Source organism: Aotus nancymaae, unplaced genomic scaffold (assembly GCF_030222135.1).
Source record: "Aotus nancymaae isolate 86718 unplaced genomic scaffold, 86718_ANA_hifiasm-v0.15.2.pri h1tg000057l, whole genome shotgun sequence".
Taxonomy (NCBI): domain Eukaryota; kingdom Metazoa; phylum Chordata; class Mammalia; order Primates; family Aotidae; genus Aotus; species Aotus nancymaae.
This window is the reverse complement of record NW_026988471.1, coordinates 8,549,968-8,565,460: the sequence shown is the minus strand read 5'-3', so window position 1 is coordinate 8,565,460 and position 15,493 is coordinate 8,549,968. Positions and strand designations below refer to the sequence as shown.

General features: G+C 43.0%; 1 protein-coding gene across 2 annotated transcripts in view; it reads right to left on the bottom strand.

Moving 5' to 3' along the window:
* ASAP2 (ArfGAP with SH3 domain, ankyrin repeat and PH domain 2) overlaps positions 1-15,493 on the bottom strand; it is a 195,590-nt gene that overhangs the window by 74,343 nt on the left and 105,754 nt on the right. For both annotated transcript variants that reach the window (XM_012438817.3, XM_012438819.3), the window contains exons 4-6: positions 9,623-9,697; positions 7,888-7,937; positions 4,912-5,041 (exon numbers count right to left, since the gene is read on the bottom strand). In XM_012438817.3, coding sequence (XP_012294240.1) covers positions 4,912-5,041; positions 7,888-7,937; positions 9,623-9,697 — 255 coding nt within the window. The remainder of the gene's footprint in view (positions 1-4,911; positions 5,042-7,887; positions 7,938-9,622; positions 9,698-15,493) is intronic.

Sequence of the window (15,493 nt, the reverse complement as noted above, 5' to 3'; positions counted from 1 at the left end):
TTCTGCCTATAACAACTACCTATAGGTCCTCCTTTCCCTCTTTCTTTTTGATATTTATTAAATATTTGGCAATGTATCAAATTTTTAAACATATGTACATTTTGACCTAGAAATTCTGCTCCCAGGAATTTATTCTAAGAAGATAACCATAAAAGTTTACAAAGATAAACAGAAAAGAAGATACACTGCTATCTTGATTATAAAAGTAAACAATGGCAACAGCCCAAATTTAATGAGTGGAAATTAACATATGGTGCATCCATACAGAAAATACTGTGCAGTCACTAAGCCAATAAAACATACAATTTCTGACATGGACTTCAACATACTAGAGAGTGAAAATAATCAGGTTATAAAGCATCAGGAGAGAAAGACCTACTTATACTTTTTTTTTTTTTTTTAAAAAGGAAGAAAGAAAGAAAGAAAAAAAAAGAATGAAGAAGAGGAAGAAAAAGGAAGAGAAAGAGAAAGAGAGAATGGGAGTATTGCTTTCTTGCCCAGGCTAGAATGCAGTTTAGAAATGGGTATTGAAAACCTCTTTTATACCAATAATTATACTTAATGATGTAGACAGGAAGGAATAAGGGAAGAAAATAACAAACAAGCAGCCAACCAATATTTCATTTAAATCTATGAAATACTATGCGATTACTGAGGAGTGATTTACTTCCAATTATGTAGTCACTTTTGGAATAGGTGTCAGGTGGTAATGTATGTTTTGTGTATTTGAAGTGGAGAGTTCTACAAATGTTTATTAAGTTTACTTGTTCCGGGTCTAAGTTCAAGTCCTGGATGTCCTTGTTAATTTTCTGTCTCGTTGATCTTTAGAATCGTTAGTTCTTCTTGTTACATTGATCCTTTTGCCATTTTGTAATGTCCTTCTTTGCCTCTTTTGATCTTTGTTGCTTTAAAGTCTATTTTATCAGAGGCGAGAATTGCATCTCCTTCTTTTTATTTATTTGTTTATTTTTACTCTCTGTTTGGTTGGTAAATCTTCCTCCATCCCTTTGTTTTGAGTCTTTATGTATCGTTACATGTGAGATGCGTCTGGATGCAGCATACCGATGGGTTTTGGCTTTTTGTCCAATTTGAATATATATGAGTTTAATACTGCCATTTAATGCTAGCTGGCTGTTTTGCCCATTAATTGGTGTAAATTTTTCATTGTGTTGGCTCTTTGCTTTTTGATATATTTTTGGAAAGGTTGATATTGGTTGTTCCTTTATATGTATAGTGCTTCTTTCAGAAGCTCTTGTAAAGCAGGCCTGGTGGTGGTGAAATCTCTAAGTACTTGCTTGTTCGCAAAAGATTTAATTTTTCCTTCGCTCATAAAGCTTAGTTTGGCTGGATAGGAAATTCTGGGTTGAAAGTTCTTTTCTTTAAGGATGTTAAATATTGGTCCCCACTCTTTTCTGGCTTGTAGAGTTTCTGCTGAGAGATCTGCTGTAAGTCTGATAGGTTTCCCTTTGTGGGTAACCTGACCTTTCTCTCTGGCTGCCCTTAGTATTTTCTCCTTCATTTCAACCCTAATAAATCTGGCGATTACGTGCCTTGGGGTTGGTCTTCTTGAAGAATATCTTTGTGGTGTTCTCTGTATTACCTGGAGTTGAATATTACCCTGCCTTGCTAGGTTGGGAAAGTTTTCCTGAACGATATCCTGAAGAGTATTTTCCAACTTGGATTCATTCTCTTCGGCACATTCAGATACACCTATCAAACGTAAATTAGGTCTTTTCACATAGTCCCATATTTCCTGGAGACTTTGCTCATTCCTTTTTATCCTTTTTTCTCCAATCTTGTCTTCTCGTTTCATTTCACTGAGCTGGTCCTCGACTTCTGATATCCTTTCTTCTGCTTGATCAATTCAACTGTTTAAACTTGTGCATACTTCGCAAAGCTCTTGTGTTGTGTTTTTCAGCTCCATCAATTGACTTATATTCCTCTCTAAATTGTCCATTCTCGTTAGCATTTCATCAAACCTTTTTTCAAGGTTCTTAGTTTCTTCGCATTGGGTTAGAACAAGTTCTTTTAATTCACAGAAGTTTCTTATTACCCACCTTTTGAAATCAGCTTCTGATAATGGAACACACTCGTTCTCCATTAAGCCTTGTTCCGTTGCTGATGAGGAACTGCGATCCCCTGTAGAGGAAGAGGCGTTCTGATTTTGAGTATTCTCTGCCTTTTTAGGCTGGTTTCTTCCCTTCATTATGTATTTATCCCTCTGTCATCTTTGTAATTACCGACTTTCTAACTAGGTCTCTGAGCAGACGTCCAACTTGTTGATTCCCAGCGCCGAAATCTGAGCAATCCACTGTGCCGGCCAAAACAGCGGTGTTAAGATTGATGGTGCTTTTCTGCCCGGGAATCTCCAGACTCTGCACCAAGAACTGCCACGCTGAGGCACCAGCAAAACCGCTGCGCTGGCCACAAGAGTCGCCCTGGCGACCCGTGGGGCTCCTCCGCTGGGAATCTCTTGGTCCGTGAGGAACAAAAATTCGTCTGAAAGTGTGGCGTCCTCTTGTTCTCTGCTCTTTCAGTGGGAGCTACAATCCCGAGATGCTAGTGATCAGCCATCTTGGATCTCTCTCACTTTTTTTTTTAATGTATACATAGGGACATAAAAAGATGTTTAGTTAAATGTCAAAGTGCTCATCTTCGGGTAAGTCAAAAAAAATTGGAGGCATTTTAAAATTCCTTTTATATATATTTTCTTATATTAACCAATTTTCTTAAAAAGTATATATTATTTTTACAATCAGTAACAGGATTTCTCACACCTTCTCCGCTCACAGAGGGTCTGTATTAGCTATTTGACATACTGAATTTCTTTATTAATTTTGAAGAAAAGTCTTCACAGCTTTAAAATAAAAGCCAGAAAGCTACTCTTCTAGATTAGATCCTGGGCAACTAAAATTGTAAACACCCAAAAAACAGCAAGCACTTAAAGCTTGAGAACTTCAGTTTGAGGAAACAGTCGAATAATTTTAAAGTCATGTGTTTTTGTTTTTTGGGTTTTGTTGTTTTTTGTTTGTCTTTTGGTAGAGCAGGGTCTCACCATGTTGCCCAGGCTGGTCTTAAACTTCTGGACTCAAGCAATCAATCCTCCCACCTCAGCCTCCCAAAGTGTTAGGATTACAGGTATGAGCCACCATGCTCGGCTTTTTAACATGATTTTAATGGAGGCAATCTAATTTACTTCAGAGTTGGATTCTCATGGAACTGCTTTTCAAATGCTCTTTCTCATCTATGGCAAGGCCTTCACAGCCCATGACTATCTGGCCAACATCTATATTCTTCATCAGATTGTCTTCTCCTGTGCAAACTGTGAGTTCACTGTTAGATAAGCCCACCTCCACCTTTATGCATGCATACAGCACATCTCTCACTCACATGTGGAACATCAGTGCCTGACCCCTCCAAGTGCCAGCTCTGCAGAGCCAGGGACCCAGCACTACCTGAGGATTGCTCAAAAGATGGCTCAAGTCTATGACTTAAGGTATCATCTATACAGTGTATTTCCATTAAAATAAATGACTTAATCAGTTCACAGGATCAATTCACCTGGACACAGAAGAGAAGGAGTAACCAGTGCAAGGTGCATACTACAGGAAGTAATGACAGAGCCAAGTGGGGACCCAGTTACTCCTCAAGTCATGGCTATGACCTTAATTAACATGCTACTTGAATTTCAAAATTCAGTAAGCATTTTAAGTAGTCTTAAAAGTGTTTAGGTAAATAGATTTCAACCTTACTAACCAAAAAGAGCTGAACACATACAAATACCCCTTTCCAAATTCATTCTTTGTAAAACACTGCTACTTAATTTCACCCTGATTATTTGTAAAACTCTACTACAGTTCTTAACAAGACACAAAACCCTTACAGAAGGAGCAGGACAAAAGAAAGAAAGGAAAGAAAGAAAGAGAGAAAGAGAGAAAAAGAAGAAAGAAAGAAAGAAAGAAAGAAAGAAAGAAAGAAAGAAAGAAAGAAAGAAAGAAGGAAAGAAGAACAATACTTTGTGCTTGTATAACACACAGCAGTTTCCTAGCCCCTGTCTCATGCTGTCTCCCTGATTTCTCTGCCACTCTTATGAGGCAGGCCAGGAAGGTGGGATTAGACATGAGATGCATTTTTCTTTTGAGAATGCAACCTATTATACTATACATGATATGTGTTTACAAAAAAATGTGTATAAAAACATCCATCCTCCTGTGTACAGGAACCCTTTTAGTTAAAGGCTTTATCTCGAGAATTAGTTTCATCAAGTGAGTATTTTAAAATATTTTCTGTTTTTCATCAAGTGAATATCTTTCAACATTTGCTTGATGAAAAACAAAACAGTAAAGGATAAAGGAGCAAAAGACACAAGACATAAAAAAAAGTAAAAGAACACAAGTAAATCCAATTGTATCAATAGTAACATTCAATGTTAATGTATTAAACAATCCAATCGAAAGGCAGAGATTGTCAAACTGATAAGAAAAACATGATCCAGCTACATATATAAAATCTACAAGAGACACTTCAGATTCAAAGATGTATACAGGTTGAATGTAAAAGGGTGAAAATAGTAACCAAAAGAGCTGGAGTGGTGATAAGGTTTGAATGTGTCCCCTAAAGTTCATGTGTTGGCAACTTGGTCCCCAGTGTAGCAGTGTTGAGAGGTAGAACCTTTGAGAGGTGACTGGGTCATGAGGGTTTCGCCCTCATGAGTGGATTAATTTACGAGTACATCCAAAGAAGGCTAAGACTTCCCTAGTAAAAGAAATGTCAACACAGGGGCAAAAGGAGTCCAGGAATGCATGTGGCGTTTTCACTGAAGCCACTGTTATCAGTGAGACGCTCCCACAGGTGAAGGCAGAGCCCGCACAGCCTGGGCTGCAGGACCCGCCTTTGCCAGTGCCTTCTTACCTCACACATCTGTAGCTGGAAGAAGCGCCTCTCCTTTTCCATCTCTTCAGCAATTTCTGCCCCGCTTATTTCTGTCCGAATCATCCCATGGAGCTTGGCGTGTTCCTTTTTCTCTTTTTCTATCTTGGTTCTACGTGTGAAAGCAAGGATAAATCAAGATGCTTCCTAGCACGGAAATCAAAGGGACAGCCTTGAAGCCACCCCAGTGCCCAGCCTGCTGAGACCAATGCTCACCACACGTTTCAGCACAGGCAGCATCTCAACTCCCTCAAAAGGAAAATGGATGTCCTCATGAAGATGTCAAGCCGGGGCTTCCCATGACTTACTCAACAAGTACTTCCTAAGCACCTGCTTTAAGTCAGGTATGGGTCACAGGAGGTGGAAGGTCTGCATAGGGCTTGGAGGGTTCCTTCAATGTCAGCATTCGGAGCCTGCCTGCCATCTAGTAGCCCAAGGGCACCGCCTGACTCTTCACTCCCCACCGTTTCTCTTCCTGGACTTCCTCTCTAGTCTCTGTCGTGGCTTCCTCACTCAGTGAAGCCACACCAGTTCTCTGCCTTGACCTATAGCACCGCTCATCACTGTAGAAGATGACCAACCACCTTTCTATGCTGTTGGCTTAATTATCCTTTCCACCTTCATCTCATGCCTGACCTGTATTCCTAAATGTCCAGTGTGCAGTTCAGGATAAAAACTAACCCACCTGCACATCCAAAGAAGAGCCACCAGGGTAAAAAGGAGCCACAAAATCATGTCTGCTAAGGTGGGCTTGAAAAAGCATGAATGGTTATTCTGGAGAAAAGGAGACTAGACGAAAACCAACAGAAGGCACTCAAAAAACAGTAGAGCTGCCATGAAGACAAGGGAGGAAGAGCTTTCTGTAGAGCCTCAAAGTAGACACTCCAAGACCCAAGGGAGCATGTTCTTTCAAAGGTGTTCAATGATGAAATGGGCTACTCGGGGTTCCAGAGGGCTCCCCATCATTAGGGCGAGGAGGACTAAAGTGTTTCAGAAGAGGCAAGAAATGTAATTTCTCTGTGTGTCCTGCACAGTGCACACAGGACACACCAGTAGGTTCTCAATGATCTGAAGGAACATATGAGTGAAAAATAAAAACACAGGAGGGATGATGTTGTTTAATGAGTTTATGCATCTGGGAGGGAGTATAATTGGAGGGGCCCTGGGGACTAGAATTATACAACCACAAGGTGTCCCTGACACCTCTTCACAGGCAAGACACAGCCAGACACTGGTCATTTCTCTTAATAATCAGGTATGGGACTACTGCCCAGGAATTTTAAAGATATCTAAAACCTATTATGATTGTTACATACCACAAAACCTCTTGAGATAAATGATTCTCCCACATTAATAGTAAAGAATTACTTCCTTTATTTATCTTACAATTACTTCAAGTTTAAAGGGTGCTGATCCCTCCTCCTAAATTCTAGGGTTTTGTGAGGAATTCTGTCCCCATCCTACCCATGTGTGTCTCGGTTTTACAGAGTTTGATATTATCCTTCTTTCAAACCTCTTCTTTCCAGAACCAGATGACTCTCTCAGGTACTCTTCTTCAGAAAGCCCTTTCTGCCCCGGTCTAGTCATGCACAGGACCATTTCCCATCAGTCACGGAGTGGGGCAGCAAGTGCAGCTGAGTGAAGTTGGAAACCTGCTTCCTGGCCTGGCTCAATTACTCTTACTGGCTGACCAGCAGAAACCACTGACTCTTGGTTTTCCCTCTGCAAAGCAGGAATCTGCTGGTCCCTTCCCATTTATTTCACCCAACTGGCACATGGATAAAGGATGCTGATGGACCAGGGATCCCAGGTTGGGGGCCTCCCTGGGCTGAACGGACCTGCAGGGTTCTCTAGTCAACACTCTGCCTGTGCTTTGGAATGAATGTACACCATCAATGAAACTCCAGAACTCAGGTATGGAAATGTAAGAACCTCAGGTATGGAAATCTAAGATTGCTATGGACAGAAGAAGTATCAAAGGTGTGGTGCTCACTGGTTTGGGTTTTGTGATTCTTCACCACTGAAAAGATATCCAGGGCTAGTTTTTTGGTTTTTTGGTTTTTTTTCAAACCAAACAACTTAATGAAATACTTGTACTTAAATTCAAAATGACTTCCTCTTAATACCTTTTACTTTACCAGACAGCTGCGTATGAAAGTTTCTATTTCCAATCAGAAAACTCAACATTACCCAAGGCACAGAGATTACAAAGTAAACATCACCATATTTCATATCTTTCCAGTATTTAAAATAATTAAAGCCATTATTTCCCCCATAATTACTTGCTTGATCAATTCCCTGTAGCTCGACTCTCTTTATTCTAGGGATGAGAAACTGTGATCGGGAGAGTTACAACTGCCTGAAGTCAACTAACAGAGTCTGGTCTATCGGTTGACTTCAGGTCAGGCAACCAGTTCTACTTCTTGTAGAAACCATAGTTCACATCCAAGAATCCACTCCTCATTCTTCAGGTTCTTTTTTGGCAGATGAATCTGAAGGAGATGGGTACTGAACCCTCTCTCTAAAACCAAGAGAACTGGTATTTCAGAGAAACACAGATACAAAGCTAAGTAGTTTTCACAAATCACCAGGAAGATGAAGTTTGAAAACTGCCTTGCTATCAAAAATGGTAATGAAATGGACAAAGTGTTCAAAAACAAAAACAGAAAGAAATACCTCCTGAGAGAAATTGGTCTCAACTTCCCTCAATGAACTTTCCTGAAAATAACATCCTATAACCACTATGACATCATAGAAAAAGGAACAGGGGAAGACAGATTAAAAGAAGACAGTGCCACCAAACACATCTGTCATCAAAACAAACCACAGCAACAGGATTGATAAAAATTCTTTTCTGGATTAAGGTTTAGTTAGACAATCCCTTTAAGCAATAAAAGCTTGGTTTAAATTTGAAATCTCAAATTACCCATATGTAATTTAAAAAATGAGAACACTCACATTTTTGTTTCATAGTCCTTCCAAGCTTTATCAAAAGGCTTTTTCAGATCCTGCAAACAAAGAGGAATAACTTAGGCAAGACTAATCATTCACTTCTATGCAAGATAAACTTACTTATCCCTGTACTGGCCCTGAAAGGAGCATTAATTTCTGCAATAAATGACGTATGTAATCCCATGAAAAATATAAAACCTGGAGTACATGCTTTTAAGTAGACTAGTGGTGGCACTGCTTTTCTTCCTTTTTTAAAAATATTATGGAATATACTAAATGCACACAACAGGTGCTGCCACCCAGTTATGACACTCCCGGGCCACCTGTATCACCTGTGCCCTACTCCCTGCCCTGGGCTTAATCTGAAAGTAAACCCTGAAAGACAACATTTAAACTGCAAATATTTCAGGATGTCTCTCTAAAAGAAAGGAACTCTAACTGATAGATGAATTTCAACACATCTAACCCTGTTTTACACCTGATGACAGAAACAGAAAGGTCCCGCACATCCTCCTGGGGTCTCCTACTGGTCTTCCATCTGCAATTCAGGACTTCATACACTCTGGTAAAGCCTGCCTCAAAAAACTGCTGAGCCACTGGAAATTCTATCGAATGGTCCCTACCTATTTACACTCCCTTCAAAAGGGTTCTTCTGGGAGACAGAAATCTTTTTGTTGTTGTTGCTGTTTACTACTTGTTGGCTTTTCAAAGGCCTCAGGTAAGGCCCAAGTGCCACAATCTGGCATACAAGTCCCTGCAGGAACTGGCTCCTCCTGTGCCCTGGCAGCCTGGCATGTAGCGCTGAGCCCTGCTCCCTGTGCGTGCCCTCGCCTTGTCTCTGCCTGGGGTGCCTTCCCACCTGTGAGTTGGGCTAACTCCACTGACCTGTTCTCCAAGCCCCTGAAGGCTCGATGGGGAATGTGTCTGAACAGCTCTCTCTGGGCACACTCTGTGGAGACTCTGAGAGGCCTCTGTAGAGGTCCCAGAGATGGGTTAGACTGGATTTCCAGTCATCCCTGATGGGACCCAGGAATCGTGTGCAGATCCAAAGAATTTGAGTCTCATGAGAAGGCAGCCACAATCATGTCCCTTTCATGGCACACATCTGTCAAGGCCGGCAATGTGCACGAGCAGCATGCTGCCCAGCAAATGCTCCTCTATCCCTATCCGCTGCCCCTGAAACAGCTCCCAGCCTTTGTGCTCATAAGCAAGTGCCCCTCTAGCCCTGTCCACCGCCCCTGAAACAGCTCCCGGCTTGCATGCTTACACTGGCTAGGCATATCTTAAACAGCCAACATCCTCTTAAGGACAGAGAAATGAAGTAGGTTCATGCCTGATGAGTGCGACCTTCCCAGCAGGAAAATACACCCTTGCTAGGACCCTTTCCTAGTGGTAAACGGATAACATGCCAGCTAGAAAGCCTGACTTCTCCCACAGGTTTTCCTGCTCCTTGGAGAGATTGAAACTCTTCAACATTTCCAAAATAGCAGTTTCTTTCCCTTCCCAGTCTCCTCCCCTCACCAAGTCTGTTGCCCAACAGGATGGCCAGAAAGGCCAAAAGTCACCACCGTTCTGGCTGAAAGGTGATCCCAAGATGGCAAATCAGAGGAAGAGGAAATAAAAAAGCCATCCTGTCGTCCCAATGAGAATGCACTGACGTGGCCGCTGCCCTGCAGGCCAAGTTACTGTGACTCTACATGGTCTAAAAGCTGCCCCCAGTGTCACAGTGGCAATGTCATACCCCTTTCACTCCTTTCAGGTCCCCCTTCAGCAAACTGTCCAAAGGGAAGGAGATTATGTTGTTCATATTCTGAATCTAAAAAACAAAAACAAAAAGGAGATTCTTATTCAGCTTCCTTGTGAATCTAAAGTAAGGACAGCAAGGATGTTAGAACATTTGATCATGATTTACCTCCACCTAAAACCCAGCCGATACATGTACTGTGCCTCATTCAGTCATACTTTCTTTGTAATAATTTAATCTTACAAATGAACACAGAACTAATAAAAAGTCTAGGTCTGTTTATTTTTCACAGTAGCAATCTTACATTGTTATGCTATCAAGTTTGTAAAAAGATAATCATTACAGTGAAGAAAAAATGTATCGAAACAGTCAATGACAGAATTACATCAAAAGCCTGGAATAAAAAAGGAAACCCTCACTTCCAACTCTCAATCACAGCTCCACCCATAACCTGGGCTGTGCTGGGGTTGATGCTCTGGGCCACAGGCCCCATGGCAAGCTCTGAGCAGGGGAAACAAAGGCAGAGTCTTCTGTCTGCTACAAAGGCACACAAGTGAATGCTGGGTGTGAATAAGAAAATAAATGTGTGTGTGTTGGGGAGGGAGGGTGTGTGTCAATGACTGTGTACAAGTGAATGTATGACTGAGGGTGTGTAAGGTGTGCTTGTGTGTGTGACTGTGTGCTTAAGAGTGAATGCATGAGTGAGGGTGTGTGTGAATGTGGGTATGGGTGATTGTGTAGATGTGTGAAGGAGCATGTGAGTAATTGTGTGTTTGAGAGTGTGAGTGCGTGTGTGGATGTGAGTTGGGGTGAGTGTGGATGTGACTGTGAATGTGAGTGATTGTGCTATGGGTGTGTGTGGGTGTGATTGTGTAGGATATGAGTGATTGTGTGAATGAGTGATTGTGTATCGGTGTGTGTGACTGTGAATGAGGATATGAGTGACTGTGAGTGTGGATGTGAATGTGTGTGGGGGTGATGGTGGGGTGTGAGTGAGGGTGTGTGGATAATATGAGTGTGATTGTGTAGGGTGTGAGTGGGTTGTGAGTGTGGATGTGACTGGGTGTGACTGTATGTGACGGTGTGTGAGGGTGTGACTGTGTAAGGGGGATGGCATGACTGTGAGTGTGTGATTGTGGGGGAGTGGTGCGTGTGATTGAAAGTGTGGGAGTGAAGGTGTGTGTTGGGGGCTGTTGCTAGGGAAATGAGATAAATGGGAAAAGGAAGGCCAAGAACCTTGGTGCCCCCATTCTTCTCCCAGAACCAAGAAGGCAAGAGAGTGGGGCCACATACTGTCCACATGGATTAAATTGGGTGGAATCAAAGCCTCCTAACCAACAGGCACATGCAGAGCAAGCAAGTCTCTGTGACAGCAGTTCAAATGCGAGTCAACTCAAGATGTGAAGCTTCAGTCAGGAGCAGCCTTCAGAGTCCGGAGCCTGAAAAGATTCCCTCCCTCAAGTGGAAAATGAGCTTGAAACCCACTTTTGCACTTCCTGGGTTTGGACGACTTCCCTGAATCAACCCGATGGCCAGTCCCACTGCTGGTCCCTTGTGGCTTCTGTGACACTCTGCGCTCCTCGATTACAGGCCCAGACAACAAGGACAAGAGGAGGGACCTGAGGACCTTATGTATTCATTTGCACCATCGAGCAAAGGAAATTCTATTTTTAGTATAATTACCTTAAGTAGGAAGATAAAATGGCACCATTTTTAAGGCAATATTGGATTCAATTTCTATACGCTATTCAGCGTACTTTTTTTTTTTCTTTTTTTTGAGACAGGGTCTCACTGTGTCACCCAGGTTGGAGGGCAGTGATATGACCATGGCTCACTTCAGCCTCAACATCCTGAGCTCAAGCGATCCTCCCACCTTAGCCTTCTGAGTAGATGGGACTATTGGCACTGGCCACCATGCTTGCCTAATTTTTTTTGTATTTTTTGTAGACAGGGTTTCACTGTGTTGCTCAGGCTAGTTTTGAACTCCTGGACTTAAGCAATCCGCCCACCTCGGCCTCCCAAAGTGCTGAGATTACAGGCATGAGTCATCGCACCTGGCCTAAATTTTCCCATTAGAAACAGAAATTTGGAAAACACTGGTAAGGTATGTAATAATGTCTGCATCAACAGCCAATTCTGCCAAATAAATGATCAATTAATGACTGTCATTTCAGAAATAACTTTTTTAGGGAACTTTTATCCTAGGACTAGATAACTCAACATTTCTCATGTACCTGGCCTTCCTCCAAGGTATGATGTCATCAGCTATAACTTGCTAAGCTCAGCCTTAAGCATTAAATTTTTAAATACTGAAAGGCGTGGTTTAAGGCAAGGTCTTAGGGATGACAGGAAGGAACAGGGACAAATAGAAGGCCATGCTGATGAGTAACCTACAACAGCAAGCATGCCTAGGTTTCCACCGTCATTGTCAACCCTAGCAGCGAGACAGGTGAGTGAGGAATGCAAGTACCATCACAGTCCCCATCTCCAGGTCCACATTTCCCTCTCCTTGCAAGGACACTTGCAGGCAGCCCCAAGAACCTGAATATGGAGCCAGCTCTGCTCCCTCCAATGCTCATCCTTCCTACAAAGCCCTCCCTCCCACCCTCCTCACTCGTTCAACACCCAAGAGTCATCCCTGACCCCACTGTTGCCACCCAGCCATGGAGCACGCTTCTCAATGAATTCCAGGTCTTATCCCTACGTACGCAGACCCGTCCTCCAACATTCCCTCCATGTCATTCTCGCATCCACTGCCTCGGCTGGGCCTCAATGCTCCTTCTCAGGACTAAGGCTATGGCTTCCTCTGCTCCCTGCTACCGTCTCCTACTCTCTGCCTGCCCTAATCCCTCCTTCTGAGTTCTGGCAGGCTTGTCTGGAGCTGTGTCCCTAATAAAGACTAAACTTCTTATTCCTGCACTTCACACCCTCCATGCTTATTTGCCATGTTTCATCTTCATATTTCTCCAAACTGAACTCTCTCCTTCCCTGATTCTATGCATGTGCTCAATTTGTTTTATTCGACTGAAACATCTTCCCTATCCCTGCTGTTCAAAGCCTTCCCATCCATCAGGAGTTACTCAAATGCTACCTTCTCTACTAAGCATCCTCAGCAGAATGTGATACCTCCCGCCCCCAAATCCTCAAAGATTTTTTTTTTTTTTGGAGATGGAGTCTCACTTTCTCACCCAGGCTGGAGTGCAGTGGCATGATCTCGGCTCCCTGCAATCTCCGCCTCCTGGGATCAAGTGATCCTCTGGCCTCAGCCTCCTGAGTTGCTGGGATTACAAGCACCCGACACAACGCCTGGCTAATTTTTGTATTTTTAGTAGAGACAGGGTTTCACCATGTTGCCCAGGGTGGTCTCAAACTCCTAACATCAGGTGATCCACCTGCTTCAGCCTCCCAAAGTGTTGGGATTACAAGCATGAGCCACTGCACCTGGCCCCTTTTCTAAATTTTTAAAGGAACTTGGCAGGCTCTTCCCTGCATTCATCTTAGTGATCTCACACCCTAAGTTCTAAAGGGTAGCATCCACCTTTATTATATTTTATGTTTCCCAGAGCTCTTAGCATGAGGCTTGGCCTAGAATACAGGCTTGAAAAACGTTGATGGAATAAATCAGTATACTTAAATATTTTTCTGAGCATCTAATATATGAAAGACAGAATCTACAGGGGGTTCAGATAAAATGTTAGTTTTATTAATACCTTTAAACCAAACATAGCAAATACATGAGTGAATTCATTCATTCAAGTGTATTTATTGAGCACCTATTTTGCAGACAGCAACAGCAGGTAAATTTACAAAGGAGATCAGATGTAGTGGCTCATGCCTGTAAAACCCAGCACCTTGGAAGGCCGAGGCAAGCAGATCACCTGAGGTGAGGAGTTCAAGAGCAGCCTGGCCAACATGGTGAAACCCCACCTCTACTAAAAATACAAAAAGGAACCAGGCAAGGTGGTACATGCCTGTAATCCCAGCTACTTGGGAGGCTGAGGCAAGAAAATCGCTTGAACCCAGGAGGCAGAGGGTGCAGTAAGCCGAGAGAGCACCACTGCACTCCAGCCTGGGTGACAGAGCAAGACTCTGTCTCAAGAAACAAAAAAACTTACAAAGGTAAATGAAATATGATGCCTACCCTTTCAGAGGAAGAATTACATACATACACACGAAGAATGTAAAACTCTAAGAATACCGCATAGTAGCATATTTTACACTGTACAGATTCCAACGGCTCCTCATGAATGAAAGGTGAGAAAACAGTGACTTCGGTTTTAGGCAGTCAGGTCACCTGGCCTGGGCTTGGGAAGAAGGAAGGGTAACTGTCCCAATTACTAACCCCTGAGATGGTCACTGCCCACTCATCTACACGATCACACAAGACCATGATCAGAGTCACTGGCGCAGGACAATTTGGTCCTGAACCATGCTTGACTGGGAGCTAACGCCATGCTGTCTAGAACAAGGCACGTGTAAGAAAAAGGCAGCAAAAACAGCCTAGAGGGGAGGGTTACAGTCGCTGGTGGGGGGCAGGCGGGCAGGAGGCTGAGTCAAAGGCACCAGAACCATCCAGTGATTAAGGTGGGTTGGGGGGAAGAGGGTTAAAGTGCCCACAAGTTAAAATTCGTATTTCTAAAGAGAATCTTAGACTTTTCATGAAGGAGGAGTATACGCATAAGTGTACACATCAGTGAGTGGGGAAAAACAAGATTCTCTGCAGAAGAGAAAAAAATTCTTCACAATTTGGTTTATCCATCTATTTTGAGATTATCATTATTTAATTCCAATAAGAACTTAGGTGCTGATAACAGATACTAGGGTGAGAAGAGGTCAAGTAAGCTTTGGTACCTACAGCAAAACATCCAAGTAGAGAAGAGTGAATACTCCATGGACACACAGACCCACTTGGTCAGCTTGTTTTAGTTCTTCATTCATTTCAGCAGTGAGTGTAACCTCTGGATGCTGGGGACAGGGCCCACAGCCTAGTGGACAATGGGACACTCAACAAGCAATTACAGTTTCTTTTTTTTTTTTTTTTTGAGACAAGAGTCTTGCTCTGTCACCCCAGGCTGAGCAGTGGCATGATCTCAGCTCACTGCAACCTCTGCCTCCCAGGTTCAAGCAATTTTCCTGCCTCAGCCTCCCGAGTAGCTGGGATTATAGGCACTCACCACCTTGCCCGGCTAATTTTTGTATTTTTAGTAGAGATGGGATTTCACCATGCTGGCCAGGATAGTCTCGATCTCTTGACCTTGAGACCTGCCCACCTCCCAAAGTGCTGGGATTACAATTACAGGCATGAGTGACCACACCCTACCTTTTTTTTTTTTTAAAGACTCAGTTTCACTCTGTTGCCCAGACTGGAGTACAGTGGCGCAATCTCGGCGCACTGCAGTCTCTGCCTCCCAGGTTCAAGTGATTCCCCTGCCTCAGCCTCCTGAGTAGTTGGGATTACAGGCACACCACCATTCCGGTTAATTTTTGTGTTATTAGTAGATGAAGTGTCGCCATGCTGGCCAGGCTCCAAGTAAGGCTCTGATGACCACTGTAAAGGAGGCATATGTGGACTGAGTGATGGCAGGAGAGGGGGCTGTGGGAATACAAACTAGTTAGGAAACAAAAACAAGCTAGAGATGACCTCAGTCCTCAGACCGCCTCTCCCCACTAGTAAACAGAGGTAAGTTAACAACCAAGTGGAAACTCTAAGAGCCAAGAATGAGACACCAAGTAATTTCAAGGAAGAGAACATTATTTCTAGCCTGTATACCAGGGAAATCTCTGTTAAGCAGCGGATGTGAGACAAAACTTCAAAAGATGAGGCATTCTGTCTTGTGAGGTGGGGGCAGGGGTAGGTTGGGCAAAAGG